This window comes from Hypanus sabinus, chromosome 11 (assembly GCF_030144855.1).
Source record: "Hypanus sabinus isolate sHypSab1 chromosome 11, sHypSab1.hap1, whole genome shotgun sequence".
Lineage (NCBI taxonomy): Eukaryota > Metazoa > Chordata > Chondrichthyes > Myliobatiformes > Dasyatidae > Hypanus > Hypanus sabinus.
In genome coordinates, this window is record NC_082716.1 from 46,956,738 (window position 1) to 46,982,267 (window position 25,530).

Sequence of the window (25,530 nt, forward strand, 5' to 3'; positions counted from 1 at the left end):
CAGCTGCCCGAATCATGCAACCCCTGTTCGTCCTGATGTCGGTTCCGGGCAAGGACATTACCTGGGACGAGGAGTCTGCCGCCGCTTTCATTAAAACGAAAGAAGCCTTGGCAAACGCCGCGATGCTAGTGCACCCCAGAATGGACGTCCCTACAGCCCTCACAGTGGACGTACCTAACACGGCAGTCAGTGGGGTACTGGAGCAACTCATCGCGGGTCACTGGCAACCCCTGGCATTTTTCAGCAAACACCTGCGGCCACCCGAGCTCAAATACAGTGCTTTCGACCGGGAACTGTTGGCGCTATACCTGGCAATCCGGCATTTCAGGTACTTCTTAGAAGGTAGGCCCTTCACCGCGTTCACGGACCACAAGCCGCTTACCTTTACGTTCATGAAGGTGTCCGATCCCTGGTCGTCCCGCCAGCAGCGCCATCTGCCCTACATCTCTGAATACACGACGGATGTCCGGCACGTCTCGGGTAAGGACAATGTCGTGGCAGACGCGCTCCCCCGCCCTAACATTCATGCCCTTTCCCATGGGGTAGACTGAGGCGCTGGCAGAGGTGCAGCAGGCGGATGAGGAGATTCTGAGTTACAGAACCGCAGTCTCCGGTTTGCAGCTCCAGGACCTCCCCGTAGGCCCGGGTGAGAGGACCCTACTCTGTGACGTCGCCACCGGCCAGCCCCATCCTGTCGTCCCGACAGCCTGGCGGCGCCGTGTTTTGGACTCCATTCATAACTTGGCGCATCCCTCCATCCGGACAACTGTCCGGATGGTTTCCAGCAGGTTCGTTTGGCACGGACTCCGCAAACAGGTCAGTGAATGGGCCAAAACGTGCATGCACTGCCAGACGGCCAAGGTGCAGCGGCACATCAAAGCCCCACCGCAGCAGTTCCATCCCACCCACCGGCGTTTCGACCACATTCATGTGGATATCGTGGGCCCCCTGCCAGTGTCGCGTGGAGCGCGTTACCTCCTGACTATCGTGGACCGGTTCACAAGATGGCCAGAGGCGGTCCCGCTCACCGACACCACCTCCGAATCTTGCGCCCGAGCCCTGATCGCCACCTCGGTGTCCCGCTTTGGTGTACCAGCCCACATTACCTCCAACAGAGGTGCCTAGTTCACCTCCAACCTGTGGTCAGCTATGGCCAGCCTTTTGGGGACACAGCTGCACCACACCACTGCCTACCACCCACAATCGAATGGGCTAGTGGAGCGTTTCCACTGTCACCTGAAGTCGGCTCTCATGGCCCGCCTGCGAGGAGCCAACTGGGCGGACGAGCTTCCCTGGGTCCTACTCGGCATCCGCACAGCACCCAAGGACGACCTGCACGCCTCGTCGGCCGAGTTGGTGTACGGCGCATCCCTGGTCGTTGCCGGGGAGTTCATACCGGCCCCAAGAGGGCAAGAGGAAGAACCCGCAGCAGTCCTGGGCAGGCTACACGAGAGGCTTGGTGACCTGGCCCCCATACCCACTTCGCAGCATGGGCAGAACCCGACCTGCGTACCCCAAGATCTGCAGAACTGTAAGTTTGTGTTTGTACGAAGGGGCGGGCATTGGCCACCGCTGCAACGGCCCTACGAGGGGCCGTTTACGGTGCTCAGGAACAACGGGTCCACGTTCGTGCTGGCCATTGGGGGGAGAGAGGAGGTTTTCACCGTGGACCGACTCAAACCGGCCCATGTGGACTTGGCGCAACTGGTCGAGTTTCCGGCACCGTGGCGCAGAGGCCGACCTCCCAAACAGGGTCTTGCCCAGACTGTGGACATTGGGGGGTGTATCGCCGGTTCTGGGGGGTGGGGGGGTCACTCAAACTGGCTCACAAATAGCCAGCGCGCCAGCACAAAGGCCAGTCCCAAAAGGGCGCCAGGTCTGCTTCACATACAAAGGGAAAAGCCTGCGGGGGATTGTGAGTACGTGCCCCCTACAGCATCTGCGCCCGAGGAGGGCGGGATCAGGGAGGCTTTAAAGCAAGGCTGTGAAGTTCAAATAAAATCTTTCTTTAACTGCAGTTTACCGACTCCGTGTCGTTATTTTGGCACTGCGTGTAGCACACCACTACAATAAGGCAGTTGATGTATTAGGGAATACTATTTGCATTACACAGTCTGCATTGGATATAGCACAATTGTGTTTGGGAAGGTTTAGTTACATCTGTGCTTTGAAGGTAATTACAACACAATTACAAACAAGAGAAAATCTGCAGATGCTGGAAATCTGAGCAACACACACAAAATGCTGGAGGAGCTCAGTACAGTCAACATTTCAAGCCAAAACCCTTCAGTAGGACTGAAGAAAAAAAGCTAAGGAGTAGATTTTAAAGGTGGAGGGAGGGGAGAGAGAACCACCTGGTGATAAGGAAAACTTAGAGGGGGAGGGAAGAAGTAAAGAGCTGGGAAGTTAATTGGTGAGATGAGGTGAGAGAGGGAAAAGGGGATGGGAAATGGAGGGGGGTGTTGGTTGGGAGGCATTACTGGAAGTTTGAAAAATACTTTAGCCGTCAGGTTGGAGGCTACCCAAACAGAATATGAGGTGTTGTTCCTTCAACCCAAGTGTGGCCTTATCCCGAAGTCATGAATAAACATGCCGGAATGGGAGTGAGAAGTGGAATTAAAATGGGTGGCCACAGGGAGATCCCGCTTGTTCTGGCAGACTGAGTGTAGATGCTCGGCGAAGCAGTCTCCCAATCTTAAGCAGACTCCAACAGACTCACAGGTGAAGTCTCCCCTCTCCTGGTTGGGTTGTTTAGGGCCCTGGATGGTAGTGAGAGAGGAGGTGTAGGGGCAGTGAAGCACTTGTTCTGCTTGTAAGGATAAGTGCCATGAAAGAGATCAGTGGGGACAGATAAACTGGCAAGGGAGTCGTGTAGGGAGCGATCCCTGTGGAAAGCAGAAAGGGGGGAAGGAAAGATGTGCTTTGTGGTGGGATCCCATTGGAGGTGGTGTAAGTTTCGGAGAATTATGTGCTGGATACAGAGGCCGGTGGGGTGGTAGGTTGTTTAACCTAATTGTGTAACATAATTACACATTGTTCTACTTTAATATAACTTTTCATAATCTAAGGTTTCTTAGGAATGCAACTTTCGTGCTATAGCAGAAATAACTTTACGTACAGGGCACAGTGGGTTTACCTGGTTCCACGATATCACCCACTAGATTGTTTCGAGATTGGAACCAATCAGTTTTCACTCTGGTATGCTCAGAAATGTGAGCTGTCAGTTAGCCAAGCACATCCCAGGGAATTGCTGGTACCCAGCTGGTCAAATTGGTTCATTAATAGGACCTGCAAGCATAAACTACATTAGGCTCTGGGATTCTTAACAGAACATGCTGAAGGAAATTTTTTTCCATTCCTGATGTTGTTAAATTGAAGTTATAGCTACTTAAACACCTGAGTTTGCTTGGTGGAGGGTGGGGGGGGGGGGGGTGCAGGTTGATGGTTATCAGCAACCTGGACATAAAAGAAGGTATGTTAAGCAAAAGGTACACATTTGTATTCTGTTGCACTCCTGAAAATAGATTAGATAATTCTGCACAAAATGGGTAGTATGATTGCCATCACCTTGCCACTTGTCGGAGCTTGCTATATGCAAAATTGTTTGTCATGCTTCTTTCATTATTATGAGGAATATATGTCAAAAATACTGCACTGGTTGCAAAACGTATTTGGACTTACTGAAATGAAGGAAAAAAAAGTGCCACATAAATACATTTTACTTTCTTTCCAAACTGTGACCTTCAAGGTTAAATAAGTAAATAGCATGCCATACAACATAGTCACCCAACTAACCAGGGAAGGAACTTATAAAAAGAACACTATTCCTTCTTTGTATCTTACCTCTCTATCTATTTATTTGTTAACTTGCAGTACTGCTGCCAGAAAACAACAAATTTCACAATATAATGTATGTCAGCGATAAACGGTCCCGATGAAGGGTCTTGGCCTGAAATGTCAACTGTTTATTCCCAGCCATAGATGCAGCCTGGCCTACTGAGCTCCTCCACCACATAGTGTGTATTGCTTCAGATTTCCAGCGTTTGTAGTACCTCTTGTGTCAGTGATAATGAACTTAATTCAGTGCTGGGTGCTGCTGGTAAGACCAGAGTATACCATAAGTAAAATAATAGTGAGCCACCTACTTGAATTGTTTGTCATTCATACTTTATCCCATGTCTGCAACATAAATGGGTCTCAAAATTATTTGATGACTCTGTTTTGGTTTGAACAAGGAACTATGAAAGTTAGCATGAATAATATTTTGTTCTTATTGCATTGTGACTGTGCTTGTAATGGTTATGCAGGTACTAACTATCTGAAAGGACAGTGAAAGCTTCTTTATTTGTAATATCAATAAAAATGCAGTTAATTAAATAATTGAGAATATTGGGATAGATCGACAAAGTGAGATGAATTGTTGTTTTTCTTTCAAGCGATCCCCTCAAATGCAGTGGGCCAAATGGTCTATTGTCTCAAGATGTCTTAAAATAAACATCCTTTTTTTCCTGCAAAGCAGAAGTCTCAGAACTATTCCAAAGTACAGTGCAAGTTGTTAATATGTCATGAGTGAGGTGTACTAATTAGAAAAAGAAAACTTGGGTCTGGGTTTCATACACAAATGAAATCTACATAGGAACAGATCTTTTTCTGTTCTAATTTAAGGCTCAGGGTCAGAAAATCTGCATGTTTTAAACAAATTCAGATGTACTAAATACTTTATGAAGTATGAGTCTTTTTTTAAAATGATAAATGTGAGTGGTTTCCTTACATTAAGCAATTCCATCTGTCCAGGTTTCAGAGCCAGTTGTGGAACAACACAGTTAAAAAGTTTTTTTAAATTTCACCATGTGGGACGGGTCAAGCTTCACTTTCCGCCTGATTCTTCACTGATTTTGTCATTGATGAAGTATTCCAATATGAATGTATTCCATGTATTTGATTGGCATATGTTTATCTAAGTCATGTCTAGGCGAACTAGCATCAGAAATTTGGCAGCTCTTGGGATAATGAACAGAGAATAATAAAGTCAGAATAAAAAGATATCATGTACAGAAGACACCAACTTTGGTCTTGGCTTTGCTGCACTAGCTGAACCAGCAGGAGGATAACAATAGTTAACTGGAGAAATGAGTCCCCAGAGGGGAGCAGCCCATTATGTTTTTCTTCATTTTGATTGCCATTCTGTTTGGAAATACACTTAAGTGACAAAGATAATGCATGGGCCACCCTGGGATTGAAAATTTTGAAAATGAGTCACTGAAGGTTAATATAGTGGCATGCAAAAGTTTAGGCACTGCTGGTCAAAATTTCTGTTACTACGAATAGCTAAGCGAATAAAAGATGACCTGATTTCCAAAAGGCATAAAGTTAAAAATGACACATTTCTTTAATAGTTTAAGCAAGACTTCTTTTTTCATTTACATCTTTTACAGTTTCAAAATAACAAAAAAGGAAAAGGGCCTGAAGCAAAGTTTGGGCACCCTGCATGGTCAGTACTTAGTAACACCCCCTTTGGCAAGTATCACAGCTCGTAAACGCTTTTTGTAGCCAGCCAACAGTCTTTCAATTCTTGTTTGGGGATTTTTGCCCATTTTTCCTTGCAAAAGACTTCTAGTTCTGTTAGTTTCATGGTTGTCTTGCATGCACTGCTCTTTTGAGGTCTATCCACAGATTTTCGATGATTTTTCAGTTGGGGGACTGTGAGGGCCATGGCAAAACCTTCAGCTTGCACCTCTTGAGGTAGCCCATTGTGGATTTTGAGGTGTGTTTAGGATCATTATTCTGTTGTAGAAGCCATCCTCTTTTCATCTTCAGCTTTTTTACAGACAGTGTGATGTTTGCTTCCAGAATTTGTTGGTATTTAATTGAATTAATTCTTCCCTCTACCAGTGAGATGTTCCCCGTGCCACTGACTGCAACACAAGCCCAAAGCATGATCTATCCATCCTCGTACTGAACAGTTGGAGAGGTGTTCTTTTCATGAAATACTGCACCCTTTTTTCTCCAAACATACCTTTGCTCATTGCAGCCAATAAGTTCTATTTGACTTCATCAGTCCACAGGACTTCTTTCCAAAATGCATCAGGCTTGTTTAGATGTTCCTTTGCAAACTTCTGATGCTGAATTTTGTGGTGAGGGTGAAGGAAAGGTGTTCTTCTAATGACTCTTCCATGAAGGTCAAATTTGTGCAGGTGTCGCTGCACAGTAGAACAGTACACCACCACTCCAGAGTCTGCTAAATCTTCCTGAAGGTCTTTTGCAGTCAAGCTGGGGTTTTGATTTGCCTTTTTAGCAATCCTACAAGCAGTTCTCTCAGGAAGTTTTCCTGGTCTTCCAGACCTCAATTTGACCTCCACCATTCTTGTTAACTGCCATTTCTTAATTACATTACGGACTGAGGAAACGGCTACCTGAAAATGCTTTGCTATCTTCTTACAGCCTTCTTCTGCTATGTGAGCATCAATTAATTTAATTTTCAGAGTGCTAGGCAGCTGCTTAGAGGAGCCCATGGCTGCTGATTGTTGGGACAAGTTTGAGGGGTCAGGGTATTTATAAAGATTTGAAATTTGCATTAACTTTTGCATGGTGCTCCTTTCCTTTTTTTTCACTCTAAAATTGTACAAAACAAAAATAATACACTAATCTTGCTTAAAATGTTGAAAAGAATGTTTCATCTTTAACTTTTATGTCTTTTGGAGATCAGTTCATCTTCTACTCACTTAACTATTCACAGTAACATAAATTTTGACCAGGGGTGCCCAAACTTTTGCATGTTTGTAGAACGATCAGTTAAGAAGGCATGTAATATGTTTTCTTTTATTGTAATTTGAATAGAGAACTGAAGATGACCATCTGAGATTATATTTGGTCTAACTGCCATCCAAGGACCTAAATAACCCTTCCAGATTCACTTGCATCTCCTCAAGCCAGGTCTACTTCACTTGGTGTGCTCCGTGTGGCCTCCTCTACATCAGCAAGTACATAAGAACATAGAAATGGGAGCAGAAGTAGACCAGCTGGCTTCTTGGGCTGGCTCACCATTCCATAAGACCCTAGGTGATCTGGCTGTGGATGCAGCTCCAGTGATTACGTATTCTCCCAGGTAACTCAATCTCCATTCATAGGCTGACCACCTCATCTCCAGAATCAACCTGGTGAACCTCCTCTGCATTGCCTCCAAAACCAGTACATCTCTTCTTAAGTGTGGAGACCAGATGTGCACACAATATTACAGGTGCAACTTCACTAATACACTGCATACATATTTGCAGCATAAGCTCTTTCCTCTTAAATTTAAACCTTGTAGCAAAGAAGGCCAACATTCCATTTGCTTTCTTGATAACTTGTTGCACCTGCAACCCAACCTCTTGCAACTCATGCACAAACACACCCAAGTTCCTCTGCAAAATGGCATGCTTCTAACTTTTACCATTTTAATAATAACCTAACCTTCTATATTTCCTTACAAAGTAGATGAGCTCATGTTAACCCACATTGTGCGCCATCTGCCAGACACTTTCCTCCTTACTTAAGTCAAACCAGTTTCAAGTTTAGAACATAGAACAAAGAAATCTACAGCACTTTGGCCCACAATCTTGTGCTGACCATGTAGCCTACTCTGGAACCTGCCTAGAATTTCCCTAACGCATAACCCTCTATTTTTCTAAGCTTCATGTACCTATCTAAGAGGCAATTAAAATACCCTATTTTACCACTTCCACTGCCGCAGCTGGCAGTGCACTCCACGCACCCACCGCTTTCTGTGTGAAAAGCTTACCCCTGACATCCCCTCGGTACCTATTTCCAAGCATCTTAAAACTATGCCCCTCTGTGTTAGCCATTTTAGCCTTGGGAAAAAGCCTCTGGCTAGCAATGCCCCTCATCATCTTATACACCAATTGTCATTTCAAACCATGAAACAATGTCCCTCTCGACCAAGATGCACAACACAGTACATATAACTCACACACACAACATAAAGTAACATTACCACAAATGAATATATATAGTGGATTCTGGTTAATTGGACCATTGACTAATTGGAGAACCACTGGAGAACTTTTAAAGAACAAAAACTAATCAAGAAAATAGCTGGGATGCTCTTCAGTTACTATCCTGTTTAATTGAGACATGAGACTGTAAATGAACAGTTTCTAAATAGTGTCAGTCACATACACTTGTGTGTTTATTAGACACCACTGTGCTTATAGCGAACAGTTTTTAAGTAGTGCCACTTGCATGTTTCTTTTCAAAATGCAGTGACTTTTGTCCCTAATAGTTGGTGAGAAGTAAGCATTAAGGCAATTTAGAACTGTTTTGCGCATAGCAGTTTCAGGCATTAAGACTTGTAGATGCCAGATACAGCCAGGAGTAAAGATTAAACGATTTTACTACATCATCAAGTTAGGAACTACTAAGAATTTCAAGGTATCAATGATCATCTTGAATGTTGCAATGGAAATGAAGATTTGTTGAATGTCTTGTATGAAGGCAGTCCGTAATCTGCATTAGACATTTGTACTGAAATTGTTAATTTAGAATCAATCGAAAGAACATATCAATGTACACTAGATGAATTCCTCCACTGATAACTATTACAAACTAATACAGTTTAATAATACTGCAGTTGTATTGGTAGTGTTCTCATTTGTTCTGTATTTCATTGAAATACATAATTTTGATACTCTGTTTAATGGTCATTTGTCTTTTTTATACCATTTTAACTATTTCCATGAAACTGCTGCTAATTGGGGCAGCACTTATTTGAGCCCAATGTGACCTAATTACAGGAATCCACTGTAAAATGTTACATTTATGTAACAAGTTAAAAAGTAAACAGTATAACACTACTGGCACTTTATACATGGTAAGACCTGGGTGGTGGCAGTGAGTTCAGTAGTCTCAAGGCCTAAGGGAATAGGCTGTATCAAGATTCAAGATTATTGAATGTCATTTCCAGTACGCAAGTGTAAAGGAGGACAAAATAATTGTTACTCCAGATCCAATGTAGCACAAAAGTATTGCAATAAAATAAAGAACATATTAGTTGAAAAATACAATAAACATAATTACTTAAGATAGCTTGTTTACATTGATTGTATGTCCATAAAATGACAGTAGGCAAAGGGCTGCAGCTGTATCTCTCTGCAGACTTGCACATCCTCTGCACAATTTGCTTTTCCAGTCACTTTAGTGCCATCAGCAAACTTAGATACACTACACTCAATCCCTCTTCCAAATCGTAAAAGTATACAGTACCTTGAACAGTTGCACTGACCCCTGTGGCACCCTGCTCAGCACTGATTGCCAACTAGAGAAACACCCATTTATTCCATGTCTGCCTTCTCTTGATTAACCAACCCTCTTTCTGTGCTAGCACACTACCACCAACTCTATGCATCCTTATCTTCTGGATATGTCTTTTTTGCGATGCCTTATTGAACGTTGTCTGCAAATCCAAGTATACAAAATCTACGTATTCCCTTTGTCCACTTATATCCTCAATGGAAGCCACTTTAAGTATACCCAATGACTTGGCCTCCACAGGTATCTGTAGCAATGAATTCCACAGATTCACTGCCCTCTGGCTAAAGAAATTCCTCCTCATCTCCAGAGAGCACAGCCTCAGAATAAAACAGACGAGGAGGAATTTCTTTAACCAGAGATTTCCATAGATGCTGCCTGATCTGCTGAGTTTCTGCAGTATTTTGTGTGTGCTGCTTTAGTAAAGTACTTGAGTTTTTGAATATTAGTCAAAGGCCTTTCTTGTGTGCTTTGGTGAACAAGGCAATGATGGCTCAGGGTTTAGCCTCCAGATGCAAATATGTGCAAATGTTATCTGTGTACTGTAGATCAATAGGTAACATTGGAGTGAGCTTGGTTCTTAAGTGAAGAAATGTAGATTGAACAGTTCACTATTCATCTTGAATATTAGCTTCATTGCAATGGGATCATGTTTGAAGTGAGGCACCTCTTGAGATGAGAAATAGTGAAAAAGATGGTGAAAAGGCCCTACTTTTCTTTATCCCAGTATGCAATGGAAATGGATTCCTGGGGAAATGGTTATTTCATATGACAGCTTGTAGAACAGAAATGAATTGCTGGAACCAGCCACATTTGAGAAGCATTTTCCAGACCTAATACCTTCAGATAAAAGGATCCACACTCTGAGTTGCTGAATACTTTTTATGAACTTTAGATTAAGGAAAGTATCAGTGATGGCCTTCCCTGTCCCTGACAGTAAGGAGACCATTATATAGGCACCAGAGGTGAGTTCATCTTCTTTCTTGAGGATGATCCCATGGCATTATCTCCAAGGCCTTCTTTTTGAGTTGACCTTTGGTGAGATGTTACCTGTTGCACAGATACAGAAAATGCTGAAAGCACTTAGCAGCTCAGGCAGCATCTGTGGGAAGAGAAACAGTCAACCTTTCAGTTCTGAGAGCACTTGCCAGGAAAGAGAGGGAAACAAGCCAGTTTTCATTAGCAGAGAATGTGGAAGAGAGTTGGAAAGAACAAAGAGAGTATATATGATATCTGAGAATAAGTGGATTGATGGAGGACAGCTGCAAAATCATTATGCTTCTTTGTGTGCGGAGTTGCATATGGTGAGGTTGTTGACCATGCCCAGTAGGTGGTGGACTACATGATTAAAATTATGTCACAATGATAATGGCCATACATGCAGTGAAGTAGCTGAGGATTCAGTTCAATGAATTACCTCATCTGTATCTCCCTGCTCCAGGTAATTCCCAGCTAACTTCCACTGATGATTATTAAGGAAAGTAACTCCGCCTATGCAGTGCATAAGCCCTCACAAGTGCATCTGGTACAACACAGAAAGACTGCATTGCAGCAGGTTAAATTTCAAGCTGTGATTTATGGAATGTCCATGCTTCAAAAATGGGTGATGGTTTGATTCTGCAATGATTGTGGCACTGGAATTTGAGAACATCTGTCTCTTCCCATGCCTGATGTAAGATGTGTTATCTCTATATGTAAACATCTATGGTACATATCCGTAGCATATTTGACACAGATATGTTACATTTTATCTCAATGTTGTATATAGTATACATATTTTGATAAAAAATTTACTTTGAACTGTGAAGAGTCCTTGAAAGTTAGTCCGTAGGCTGTGGGAACAGTTAAGTGACAGCGGCGAGTGAAGTTATTCCCACTGCTTCAGGAGCCTGATGGTTGAGGGATAATAACTGTTCGTGAACCTGGTGGTGTGTGTAAGGCTCCTGTACTTTCTCCCTTATGGCAGCAGCAAGAAGAGAACATGACTTGGGTGGTGGGGGTCCTTGATGATGGATGCTGCTTTCCAGTAACAATGGTCATTTATGAAATGGTCCCTTTATGAATTTCCCTTTCTAGCTTCAATCCTTACTAAGGTTTTCAATAGCAACACAGCTTCATATTAAACCACTTGTCTGTTCTCAACTTAAGGCTTGCCCCAAACTCAGACTGTTACAAATTCTATCCATTTCCAATTCTTCATGTTCTTTACAAGTGTTTGTGTTTTTATGTCATTACAGGTTCTCTTTGCTTTAAACCAAACTCTTCTGCAACATGAGAGTCTCCGAGCAGGCAGCTTGCAGGCCCCTTACACTACAGAGGACCTCATCAAGCACTACAACTGTGGGGACTTGAATGCTGTCATCTTCAATCATGATACATCTCAAGTAAGGAACCATAGCTGTTATTTTGTTAGCATTTTCAATCTTGTCAAAAGAACTGCAGAGAAAGGGTCAGTTAAAATTGAAGTGGTGGAGGTGGGGGTTTGGATTCAGATTATTACGCAAGATTTATATCAATTAATTGCATGTTTATTATCAAGAGTAGAAGAAATGACTAAATTTAGAAGACTGTAAAATCAGTTTGCATTTTCTTCTTAAACTACTATGAATTAAATAATAAACTTTTGTTTTCATAAACACAAGCTCAGTGAAGCGTTTGTAAACTCTAGGCTGTTAATATGGATACTATGCCTTTAAATGTGAGCTCACCATTTTCAGTAGTGACACCAATGAGAAGCTGGCTCAGATGAATCTCAAAAATTTGTTGTTTTGGAATACTATTTACTGGGTTTCAGAGAAATTGGACAAGAGCCTCACAAACATTACATGAGTTAGTGGAGCCTGGCTAAACCAGCGTGGTTTCTGATTAGATTACAGAATGCTCTGGCATTGCATGCTGGCTTTTGTGCTTGCTGTCAGCTCCCATTTAGGAGTATGCCTCGAATTCTTTGAAGACTGTGGAAAAAGTTTCTTTATTTGTCATTACTTGAAAACAAGATAAGATTTTTTTCTCTCCATAATCAGTTTGATAATGGGAACATGATATTTTGTTGCCTGTAATTATAAAATGATTGTTTCTGTTGGATGTCCAGATGTTTGGTTCAGCAGACTGTACCGATCACATTTCCAAGGTTTTCATTGAGCTTCCAAATTTCTGAAATCATCTCCGGCTCCCTGCTCATGAACCTTAAATTAACCAACAAAGATTTTCTATTTAAAAAGAGTAGAAGAAAGTTGTGGCTGAGATGCAGAAAGCTTGTGAATAGGTGCTTGTGACTGTTTGGTCTTTGTGGCGCAAAAAGAATGTCTTCCTCAGAGCTTGTATTTCAACTACTGTCCCATGTAAACTGACTGCAACAGAACCTGAATTCTCTCTATTTCTGAAGAAAGTTCTCCTGCCAGTTTCTTCCAGCAACTTTGAAGGCTTAAGAAATAAAAAAATATTTGCTCAGTAAATCATATTCCACTGACATTTTCCTCACCTCCCCTTCAGCTTCACAAATTGTTTCAAAAGTAGTTAACAGAAAGTGTTGGTTTGGAGCCTGTTTTATGATCATATCTGTCTTATTTCGATTTTCAAAAAAAAAACAGTGTTTTGAATTCATAATATCATGTTTTCACCAGCTTTCTGACCCTGTAGAATACTATTGGATTTGCACTGTGATTAATTGCTGAAGAACTGATTTTTAAAAATTTATATAATTTACCCCACCTCATTGAACAATTATTTTCAATGTCAAGAGCTGCAATAACACAATTGCTTGAGGGTACGTACAGTGCAATGTTTTTCTTCACTAGAATCCTAGAATGTTTACAATACCAGAGGCTATTTGGCTCTCTACCAGAACACCTCACTACTTCCAAACCTAGTCCTTGCAAACCTTTCTTCACTGTATATTTATCCATTTTGTTCTTGACAGTCACCATGGAACCTATCTCCTCCACATATGCAGGCAGTTGATTCCAAGATCCAACTGCACACTGAGGTCCCACATTGCTCCAAATTCTCTGTTTTGTACCTGTGCCCTCAAGTCTGTAACCTCTGCACTGATAGGGAACAGCTTCTCACTATCCAAGTGATCTGGACACCTCTTATATATACTTCTATTAAATCTCCTCTCATCCTTCTCTTTAAAGAAAACTGTCCCAGTCTCTCTACCCCATTTTGAACATGTATATAATAAAGTAATCCATCCATCTCTAGATGTTAAACACAAGAGATTCTGGAAATCCGGATCAACACATGCAAAATGCTGGAGGAACTCAGCAGGTCAGGTAGCATCTATGAAAATAAATTAACAGTCAACATTTCAGGCTGAGACCCTTCATCAGGACCAGAAAGGAAGAGGGAAGACACAAGTAAAAACGGGTGGGGGGGGGGGAAGAGACATGCTAGATGGTGAAGCCTGGTGGGTGGCAAAGTAAAGTGCTCGAGAAGGGATCTGATAGGAGAGGAGAGTGGATCATGGGAAAAGGGGAAGAAGGAGGGACCCTAGGGAGAAGTGATGGGCAGATGAGGAGAAGAGGTAATAGGGCAGAATGGATAATAGAAGAGGGAAGGGGAAGAAAAGAGGAAAAAAAAGAGATAAGAAAAGTACTGGAAGGAGAAATTGATATTCATGCCATCACATTGGAGGCTACCTAAACGGAATATGAGGTATTGCTTCTCCATCCTGAGAGTAGCCTCATTGCAGCAGAAGTGAAGGCTATAGACTGACATGTCAGAACGGACATGGGGATAAGATTTTAAATGGTTGGCTACCATGAAATTCCCCTTTTGGCAGATGGAGCTCAACAAAGTGGTCCCCCAACTTGCACTGGGTATCACCAATGTAAAGGAGGCCATATCGGGAGCACTGGGTACAATACACAAATCCTAGCAGGTTCACAGGGGATTTTTTTGCCACACTTGGAAAGAGTGAATAGAGGTCAATGGGCAGGTGTAGCATTCCTCTCGCAGGGATATGTGCCAGGAGGGAGATTAGTTGGGAGGGACGAATGGACAGTCCAATCACAGAGGGTGCAATTCTTGCAGAAAGGGGAGGATGAAGGAGGAAGTAAAGATGTGTTGGTGTAGGATCCCGTTAAAGATGGTTGAAGTTGTGGAGAATGATGTGTTGTGTACGAAGGTTCATGGGGTGTAGATGAGGACAAAGGAACTATCCCTTTTAAGGTGTTGAGAAGAAGGGGTGTGCATGTATGTCTGGGAAATGGAGGAGAGTCTATCGGGGACCCTGAGGACTTGTGGAAACTGTGTGGTGGTTTCTTTAGAACTTATAGTCTTTTAACATCTTTGGACTATTTTTACTGTGCCCATGGTCTGTTTTTTTTTATCGATTATGCTATTGTTTGCACTGTTGTAACTATGTGGTTTTGTGCAGGTCTTGTAGCTTTTGTTTTTGGTCTTGTTTTGTCTGGTGGGATTGGAGCTCCTTTCCGGGGAATGCACTAAGACGGTAGCGCGATATTAATGCACAACAACCTCTCTGGATTCTGGATTGGGGATTGCCAAATGTTACGTGGATTTTCTGGTGTAGTCTGTTTTGTCATATGCCTTTGTGATATCCTTCTGGAGGAACGTTGTCTCATTTTTTAAGTGCATTGCATTTGGGTTTTCTAAATGACAATAAACTGAATCTAAATCTGAGATGTGAGGGCAACATCAATTTTAGAGAAAGGGAAACCCTGTTCTTTGAAGAAAGAGGACATCTCTGATGTCCTGGAAAGGAAAGCCTCTTCCTGGGAACAGATGCAGTGAAGACAATGGAACTGAGAAAAGGGAATAGCATTTTTATAGGAGACCGGGTGGAAGGAGGTATAGTCAAACTACTACTAGAAGTCAGTAGGTTTATAAAAGATGTCAGTAGACAATTGTCCCCAGAGATGGAGACAGATTGAGAAAGGGGAGACAGATTCAGAAGTGAACCAAGTGAATTTAAGGGCAGGGTGGAAGTGTGAGGCAAAGTTGATGAAACTAATGAGCTCAACATGGGAACATGAAGCAGCACAACCTGAAGTGAATCTAGAACATAGAATATAGAAGAGTATGCTACAGAAACAGATCCCTTTGGCTGATGATATCATGCCAAAATAATTAAGCAAATGATGCCTAATTGCACTAATCCCTTCTGCCTCCACATGCTCCATATCCTTCCATCGTCTGTGTACTCAGGTGCCTATCTGAGAGCTTGGTAAATGCCTCTTTTGTACTTGCTACCACCATCATACCCAGCAGAGCATTCCAGGCACCCTCAGCTCTTTATGTAAAAAAACTTGCTCTGTACATCTCCTTTGAGTTCCTCCCCCCCCCCCACCTTAAAAGTCTTAGACATTTCATACCAGGGAAAATGATATATGTGTCTGTCTATGCCTCTCATAATTTTGAGATATGATAAAAAATAAAAGCATTGTGCTTTGTGCTAGTACATTGGTGCTATCCCTGTCCACTACCATCATCTCTTATTCCATGATCAAGACAGTGGAAGTATATGGAGCTATCCAGGCTATGTTGACCCATATGTTGCAGGATTATTGAGGGAAAACTACCATTATTACAGCATGTAAAAAGACACTTCAAAGTTGACATGGTACATGTCTAAGGACTGTGAAGTTTGAAGCTATTTTCTGTGGAGCCAATGGATAGCACTAGAAATGACTACACAGGAAATCTTAAATTTTGTTTATTGAAGTCTTAGTGGTATTTCAAGCAATCTTCTAGCCCTGAACTCAAATTTTAATCTCAATTTAAGTCATGTTATTTTTCAAATAAATTCTTCAGAATATAAAAGATATTAAAATAACAACTGATACTTTGCTTCTTATTCATTATGTGTCATTATCACAGTGTAAATATGATAATCCATATTTTTTTTAATTTAAAATTGTGCTGTTTGATTCCTGTAGCAGATGAGAATTCTTTAACGCGATTGGCTCCCCAAACAGAACAGATAATGAGATGACAGGTGCTAGGCACCAAGAGTTCCATTAAGCTGACAGCAAAGGACATCAGAAAGAGGAATCTTTGTACATCTGCTTTAAAGTCAGTGGTGAGCACTATTCCTTCTCCACTGACTGGAGGTTCTGGGCCATGGTGTGGCTGTCACTAATGTATCTGTCACTGTCATTTTATTGTTGCTTAAAGGCATCAAATGCAATTTTAAAATATGACCAGTAAATCTTTCTGCTGAGTGTGACTGACAGGAATACTAATTTTATTCTAGCTATGTACTGTGGTTTATTCGATGTGTGTCACCATTCAATCAATATTTTTTTTAGAAAAATTGGATTGCATTGTCATTTTCCTCTCCTGGACTTTTCTTTCTCTGTTTCAACTACCTTTTTATGCAGTGTTTCAGGTCTACAAACTGTCTGGTAACTCGGTAATTGAACATATTTTATTGGCGAGCTTAGACAGTGAGAAGTACTAAATGCAAACTAACCACGTCAGTGGAAGTGGATTGGAAGGGGAACCGACCACGCTAAGCCCGGTTTATTTCTGCAAGGACACTATACAATGCAGATCAAGACAAGGGAAAGCATGACTGATTACTTTTTCTTTCTCCTGCCAGGAATACTGAGCCCAGTACCTCTGACATTCATTAGTTCAGCACATGAAAGGACTGAGTACAGTTCTTTCTTATCCGCTAGACCAGTGAGTGCATTTCTTTATTGAGCTATGTCAAAGCTTGAAGTAATGCCTTTTTGCTCTGCAATTTTTGTTTCAATTTCTTTAATGACATTGAGAAAACTGGAAAAAAATAGATGTGATTTGGGGGCAGGCAGGATTTTTCTTTGTTTCCTTGATTATATAGCTGATTGGGTTTGTATGGAATCCACCTTTCCATGAGGTGGAATCATTAGCATGACGTTAGGATTGTGGGCGCACAATCTTGATTAGTCAGGGCATCAAAGCTTAAGGAGAGAAGGCAGGAGTATATCGACTGGCATCTTCTTAGAGCAAGGGGTTTGGATGGGGTGGAGTTTGCTAGGTGTGTTCAGGAAGATTTCCTGACGCGATATGTAGGTAATCCAACTGGAGGAGAGGCTGAACTTGATCTGGTATTGGGAAATGAACCTGATCAGGTGTCAGATCTCTCAATGGGAGAGCACTTTAGGGGTGTGATCACAACTGTATCTCTTTTATCATAGCAGTGGAGAGGGTACAGGAGCAGACAATTTGGACAACATTTACTTGGAGTAGGGGAGTAGGTGATGGTGTTAGGCAGAGACTTAGGAGCATAAATTGAGAGCAGATGTTCTCAGGGAAATGCACAGCAGAAATGTGGCAAACGTTCAGCAAACATTTGCTTGGCATTCTGCACAGGTATGCTCCATTGGGGTAGGAAAGGGATGGTAGGGTAGAAGAACCATGGTGTACAAAGGATGAAGAAAATCTAGTTAAGAAGAAAAGAAAAGCTTATGAAAGGTTTAAGAAACTAGGTACTGCTAGAAAATTACAAGGGTGCCAGGAAGGAGCTTAAGAATGATATTAAGAGATCTAGAGCAGGCCATGGGAAGGCTTTGGTGAGCAGGATTAAGGAAAACCCCAAAGGCATTCTACAAGAGCAAGAGGACTGATCAGGTGTGACAGTGGAAACGTGTGCGTGGAGTTGGAAGAGGTAGCAGAGGTACTTAATGCACACCTTCCTTCAGTACTCACCTGGACAAAGGAACTTGGCAATTGTGGGGATGACTTACAGTGGACTGAAACATTTGAACATATAGACATTAAGAATGAGGATGTGCTGGAGCTTTTGAAAACACTTAGATAAGTCGCTGGGTCCAGATGAGATATACCCCAGGCTACAGAGTTTATTGAGCCTCTGGCATGATCTTTGCATCAGAAATAGGGATGGGAGAAATACCAGAGGATTGGAGGGTTGAAAATGTTGTTCCTTTGTTGAAGAAAGGGAGCAGGGATAACCCAGGAAATTATAGACCAGTGAGTCTTACTTCAGTGGTGGGCAAATTGTTAGAGAAGATCCTGAGAGGCAGGATAAATGCGCATTTGGAGAGACATAATCTGATTCGAGATAGTCAATATGGCTCTGTTAAAGGGCGGTCATGCTTTACGGGCCTGATTGAATTGTTTGAGGATGTAACAAAACACGTTGATGAAGGTCGAACAGTGGATGTGTTGTGTATATGTATTTCCGAAAAGCATTTGATAAGGTTCCCCATGCAAGGCTCCTTCAGAAAGTAAGGAGGCATGGGATCCAAGGACTCCTTGCTTTGTGGATCCAGAATTGGCTTGTCCACGGAAGGCAAAGGTGGTTGTAGATGGTTTGTATTCAGCATGGAGGACGGTGACCAGTGGTGTTCCTGCAGGGATCTGTTCTAAGACCCCTCTTCTTTGTGATTTTTTTTAATATAAATGACCTGGATGAAGAAGTAGAAGGGTGGGTTAGTACGTTTGCTGCTGACACAAAGGTTGGGGGTGCTGTGGATAGTGTGGAGGATTGTCAGAGGTTACAGTGCAATATCGATAGGATGCAGAACTGGGCTGAGAAGTAGCAGACGGACTTCAACCCAGATAAGTATGAAATGATTCATTTCAGTAGGTCAAATTTGAAGACAGAATATACTAATGGTAAGACTCTTGGCAGTATGGAGGATCAGAGAGATCTTAGCGTCCATGTCCATAGGACACTCAAAGCTGCTGTACAGGTTGACAGTGTTGTTAAGAGGGCGTATGGTATGTTGGCCTTCATCAACCATGGGACTGAGTTCAAGAGTCGTGAGGTAATGTTACAGCTGTATAAGACCTTAGTTAGACCCCACTTGGAGTACTGTGTTTAGTTCTGGTCACTTCACTACAGGAAGGATGTGGAGACTGCAGAGGAGATTTACAAGGATGTTGCTTGGATTGGAGAGCATGCCTTATGAGAATAGTTGAGTGAACTTGGGCTTTTCTCCTTGGAGCAACGGAGGATGAGAGGTGACCCGATAGAGGTGTACAAGATGATGACAGGCATTAATTGTGTGGATAGTCAGAGGCTTTTTCTCAGGGCTGAAATGGCTAACATGAGGGGATGTAGTTTTAAGGTGCTTAGACGTAGGTACAAGGGGGATGTCAGCAGTAAGTTTTTCACACAGAGAGTGGTGGGTGTTTGGAATGCACTGCCAGTGACGATGGTAGAGGCAGATACAATAGGGTCTTTTAACAGACTCTTAGATACATACATGAAACTGAGAAAAGTAGAGGGCTATGTGGTAGGGAAATTCTATGCGGGAACCGATAATTCACCAGGTCAGGCTCTGAAAGACTGAGCAGCCTAGCTGACGGAGGTGCTGATGGATACATTCAGCATCTCTCTGGAACAAGCCACTGTCCCCTTCTGTTTTTAAGGTGTTAACCATCATTCCAGTAACATGGAAGACGACAGTATTCTGCCTAAATTACTATTGTCCAGTGGCATTAACATCGACCATTATGAAATGCTTTGAGCGGCTGGTCATGCTGCTCACTAAAGCCTTTCTCCCGGTGACACTAGACCCTTTGCAATTCGCTATCGCTCAAATCGATCCACTGATGATGTAATAGCCTCTGCCCTTCACTCTGTCCTGTCCCACCGGAAAATGGGGTCTGATATGCCAGACTGCTGCGCTGTCTTACTGCAGAAGCCAGTGGGGAACCTGTCCTCGCTGAGTCTCAACACCTCCCTCTGCAATTATATACTGGACTTCTTAACAGAAAGGACACAGTCAGTCCATCTGGACAGCAACATCGTTTGTCCCATTACACTGAGTACCGGTGCTCCGCAAGGCTATATGCTCAGCCTGCTGCAGTTGATATTGCTGACGCATAATGGGATCCAGCTCAAAATGTGTCATCACAGATGACACAGCAGTGGTAGGCCTTATGAAGAATGATGATGAGACTGAGTATAGCGAGGAAATGGACGGGTTGGTGGATTGGTGTGAGAAGAATAACCTAAACCTGAATGTGGAGAAGACTGAAGATATCATTGTGGACGTCAGGAAAGTGCAGACAGACCATCCCCCTTTGCGAATACATGGCCCCTTTGTAGAGAATACACCAAGTTCCTGGGAGTTCACATCACTGATGACCTTAGCTGGTTCCTTGATATCACCTCCCTGAACAAGAAGGCACAGTAGCGACTCCACTTCCTAAGAAGGTTGAGCAAGCGAGGCCTCCCCCCGCACCCCCCCCCCCCCCATCTTAACTGCATTTTACAGAAGCACCATTGAGAACATCCTGGCAAATTGCATCTCCATCTGATATGGGAGCAGTCAAGCATCGGACTTGAAGTCCCTACAAAAAAACTTTGAGAACAGCTAAGAGGATCTTAGAGTTCTCCCTAACAATCCATCAGGGACATTTAACAGAAGCACTGCATACACAGGGCCCTTAGTATTATTAAGGATCCCACCCATCCATCCAGCATCCTCTTTGATTTTCTACCATCAGGCAGGAAACTATGATGCATGAAAACAAGAACGGTCAGGATGAGAAACAGTTTCTTCCCCCAGGACGTTGGGTTTCTGAACTCTGGCAGCATTGTAGTCAATGTGTCACTGATTAACCTGTTCTATTTAATACTAATTCACTTTAGTTTGTTATTTATGTGAGATTCATCTGTAGATTTTATCCTTACTTTCATAAGTTATCGTGTATTATGTGTTTTCACCTTTGTTCAAAGAAATGTTTTGTTTCTACATATGTTATATACATATATGTAGTTAAATGACACTAAACTTCACTTGACTTTAGGGTGATCAGATGGGGAATTAGAAGTAGTGTATTTTGTACGAATTAAACAAACCCATATGCTGTACATAACCCCATCCCTGCAATGGTACAGAATGGTAAGAGGTGCAAATTAACCTGGGCTATCTAACAGGTTGGTAAATACAAATGTATTCACCGAAAGTGGAGTTCCAAAAATACTTGAGGGGAGGGGAGGGGAAAGAGAGGGGAAAGGTGGCTGTATGACAGCAAAGGATATTCTGGTATATTCCCCCTTTCTTTCTCATCCAGATAAAGGGTCTCGGCCTGAAACATCAACAGTTTATTAATTTCCAAAATTGCTGACTGTCCTGCTGAATTCCTCCAGCATTTTGTAATGCGTTGGCCTCTATCTGCACTGTATGCTGTGACACTACCCCACCCCATATTTTTATAGCAGTTTATAGAGTTATTCGTCTTTTAGATAGTATTATTTTATTGCTGCGTTATAATTATTCATAGTTGCAATCATTTAATGTTAACAGGAAATAACAATATCAAGTTTTTTAAAATCCTGCATGTTCTGGTCGAGATACTTTAAAATTGGGATTTGTTTTTAACGTGAAGAGTCGTGATGCAGAGCTCTACATGACAGCTTCTGGAGAAAATGCATTTGGGCAGTTTTAAATAGTGAAGATGTTGAATGCTGTCACACTGTTTTGTTTTGTGTCTGGTTTATTAGAGTTGAAAGCCTTAGTTCAACCTCTTGCTGAGAGGCACAGCTACAGTAAGAAAATTTAGGGAAGTTTGCACTGGCGCCAGCAATACCAATAACAGTTTGATGGGTTGTTATGTCCTATGTATTCCCAGAAAGGGTGTTTCTCTCCAGTTTAGACATGGGCTTAGTGTGAGCAAAGCCCAGCGATTCCTGGGGCCTTGACAGAGACCTTTGTTCCCTCTTTAGCAACAGGTGAGGTCTGGAGGGCTAGACGATAGCCAGTGTTATTCCTCTATGTAAGAAGGAGTACAGATACATCAGGAAAAGCAAAGAATTGATTATTGACTACGGGAGGAGGAAATCAGAGGTCCATGAGCCAGTCATCAGGGATCAGAGGAGGAGAGGGTCAGTAATTTAAATCCCTCAGTGTTATTATTTCAGAGGATCTGGCCTGGGATTAACACATAAGTGCCAATACAAAGAAAGCACAGCAATGCCTCTACTTTGTTAGAAGTTATGAAGAGTTGGCATTTCTCCTAAAACTTTGACGAACTTCTACAGATGTACAATGTAGAGTGTCCTGTCTAGTTGCACCATCTGGGATGAAGACACCAATGCTCTTGTATGGAAAAGCCTACAAAAAGTAGTAGATACTGCCCAGTCCATCACAGGAAAAAGCTACCCCACCATCCAGGTCATGCTATCTTCTCACTGCTGCCATCAGGAAGAAGGTACAGGAGCCTTGGGTTCAACAGCACCAGGTTCAGGAACAATGATTATCCCTCAACCATCAGGCTCCTGTACCTATAGACTTACTTCCAAGGATTCTAAATTGATGTTCGCAATATTATTAATTTATTATTATTATTATTATTATGCTTTTTTGCATTTGCTCATTTTGACATCTTTTGCACATTGGTTGCTTGGCCGCCTTTGTATGTAATTTCTTCATTGATTCTATTGTGTTTCTGCGTATTTACTGTGCAGTTCGAGAAGAAAATGAATCGCAGGGTAGTATATGGTGACAAACTGTATGTATACAACTTGATAATAAATTTAATTCAAGCTTTGAAAATATAGAATAGTGAGCCTCACATTAGTGATACACAGAGTAAGCCGATGGGAAAGAGTAAACAGTCGATGTTTTGGGCCAATGCTGCCTGGTCTGCTGAGTTCCTATAGCATTTTGTGTGTGCTGCAGAGGGCAATGGTGGAGGGTGCATCTCTGACTGGTGGTCTGTGACCAGTGGTATTCCACAAGGATCACTGTTAGCACCCCTGTTGTTTGTGATACATAGAAATTGTCTGGATGAAAATATAGTTGGCTGATAAGTTTGTAGGTGACACAAAAATTGGTATAGTTGTGGGTAATAAGAAAAGTTGTCAAGGGATCCATCTGGAAGCATGGGCAGAGATATGGTACGTGGAGTTTAATTCAGGCAAGGGTTGCACTTTGGGGGTGAAATGTAAGTGGAAAGTATACAGTCAATGCAGAACTCTTAGGAGACACAGAGTACACTGCAGATGCTGTGGTCAAATCAAGATGTACAAAAAAGCTGGATGAACTCAGCAGGTCAGGCAGCACCCGTTGAAAGAATCTGTCAACGTTTCAGGTCAAGACCCTTCGTCAGGACTAAAGAAGGAGGGGGCAGGAGCCCTATAAAGAAGGTGGGGGGAGGGTGGAAACCAATCAGTGGAAAGATCAAGGGGTGGGGGAGGGGAAGCAGGGAGGGGATAGGCAGGAGAGGTGAAGAAGGAATCTAAGGGGAAAGCACTATGGGTAGTAGAAGAAGGCAGAGTCATGAGAGGTGATAGGCAGCTAGAAGAGGAGACAGAGTGAAGGTGGGATGGGGGAAGGGAGAGAGAGGGAATTACCGGAAGTTGGAGCATTAGGAGCAACCCTTGGGAGCATTGATGTACAGAGGAATCTTGGGGCACAACTCAATAACTCCCTGAAAGTGCCAACACGTGTAGATAAAGTTGTAAAGAAAGCACACTGCATACTAGCCGTTATTGGTCAGCAGGTTGAGTATAAGTGTAAGAAAGCGATAGTAGTCTTATAAAAGTTCGGTTAGGCCACATAATGAGCATTGTCTGTAATTCTAGTTGTCCCATTAAAGGAAAGATATGGAGACTGGGAAGGTTGGCGAGGTTGGACAAACTTGGGTTGTTTTCTCTGGAGTGTCAGTGGCTGAGAGATGACCTGATAAAATCATATAAGCAAAAGTATGAGAATCATAGATATTTTTGATAATCAGTCTTTTCCCCCCAGGGTAGAAATGTTAAATAGTAGAGGTCATTGATATTACATGAGAGGTGGAAGGATTAAAGGAGATTGATGTGGGAAGCTTTGCTTTTAAACAGATAATGGTAGTTGTTCGTCCTGGAAGCATGATGATATTTGTGGGCTGCCCCAAGCAAAAACCTCCAAGTGTGTTGTAAGCAATGCATTTCACTCTATGTTTCAATGTACATGTGACAAATAAAGCTAATCTTTCATCTCCAGGTGCATAATGTTCAAGAGACATTTAGACAGACATATATATATATAGTTGAGGAATATATATACAGTAAGTATATAGACCACCTGCAGGTAGATGTACGGTTTATATTGGTATCATGGCTGGCACAGACATGATAGATTGAAGGATCAGTTCCAGTGTTGTGCTGTACTGTTCTACATTCAGTGTTCGAAGGAAGAGTCCCTAATGTGAAACATCAACTTCCACAGATGCTGTTAGCGTGGCTGTGTTTGAAAAACATATTGTAACCTTGCTGAGTACATTTGTTGAAATCAAGAGTTGTACTGGATAAATATTCTCTTTACAGATTCTGAACATAATTCAGCAGAAAGATAATGGAGATTATTGCACAGTCGGGATACTATAGAGGTAACTGGTTTACTGAGCAATTCTCCATTATGAATAGACCAATAGAAGAGAAAGTTCTAATACTGAATTTGGGTTATTCGAGCTGGGAAAATTAGAGAACCAGTTGCCATGATATCCCTTGGGATATGCTAGGGGTTAAGCAGGTGAGTATTTTCAGTTCTCCAATTAATTAAGTACTAAATGATTTTTCTTAATTAATTTTCCTATAATTAGTAACTACTTTAACATTTATATCCAATTTAATTGTCCAAAGTTTCAAAGATGCTACTTTAATCCCTTACCATTTTCAATTAGGGTAGTAAATTTTTATTAAAAACTGCTAATCTGAGTTTCTTGCTAATACCAGATTTCTGAACAGTCTATGAACACTACCTCACTATTTGTTCTCTTTTTGCACTAGTTTTTTTAAAAATATACTTTTTGTAACTTTTAGTTCCTTTTAATGTATTGCACTGTACTGTTGCTACAAAATAACAAATTTCATAATAGATTATTAGTGATAATAAACCTGATTCTGATTCTTTTACAAATTTATTGCCAACGATTTGTCATTTTCTGTGAATGAAACATCTTAAGTAACTTGCTTGTTTGGTTTGTAAGCTTGGGTATTACCATAGTGATTGCTGATCTGCGGGCTGGATTAGTGTTTGTAGTTTATTAAGAAGAGGTCACTGATACTATTACAACAGTGTTTCTTGGAAGAAAGGGCCTGTCAAATATTTTAAGAGAAAACTGAAAAGTACATTTTTTTAAAGTTTCTTTTGATGTTACATAGAATAGTGACTTCATGAGGCTGAATAAAGCTGAACTTATTCCAAGCTGATTCACTTGGCTGCTGTGGTGGAACACTGCATGACTTCCAGCGAGAATTATTGAGTATGAATCACAGACTCTATTGCCATCCATACACTCAACTGCCCTCTGAGA

The 25,530-nt window shown here is 42.0% G+C and overlaps 1 protein-coding gene across 4 annotated transcripts in view; it reads left to right on the forward strand.

The window, feature by feature from the left end:
- Positions 1–25,530, forward strand: part of LOC132401920 (metalloprotease TIKI2-like) — a 423,581-nt gene that overhangs the window by 187,339 nt on the left and 210,712 nt on the right. For all 4 annotated transcript variants that reach the window (XR_009514745.1, XR_009514746.1, XR_009514747.1 and 1 more), the window contains exon 3: positions 11,544–11,690. Coding sequence is in view for 1 of the 4 variants with exons in the window: in XM_059984269.1 (XP_059840252.1) it covers positions 11,544–11,690 (147 nt within the window). In the remaining 3 variants the exon portion in view is untranslated. The remainder of the gene's footprint in view (positions 1–11,543; positions 11,691–25,530) is intronic.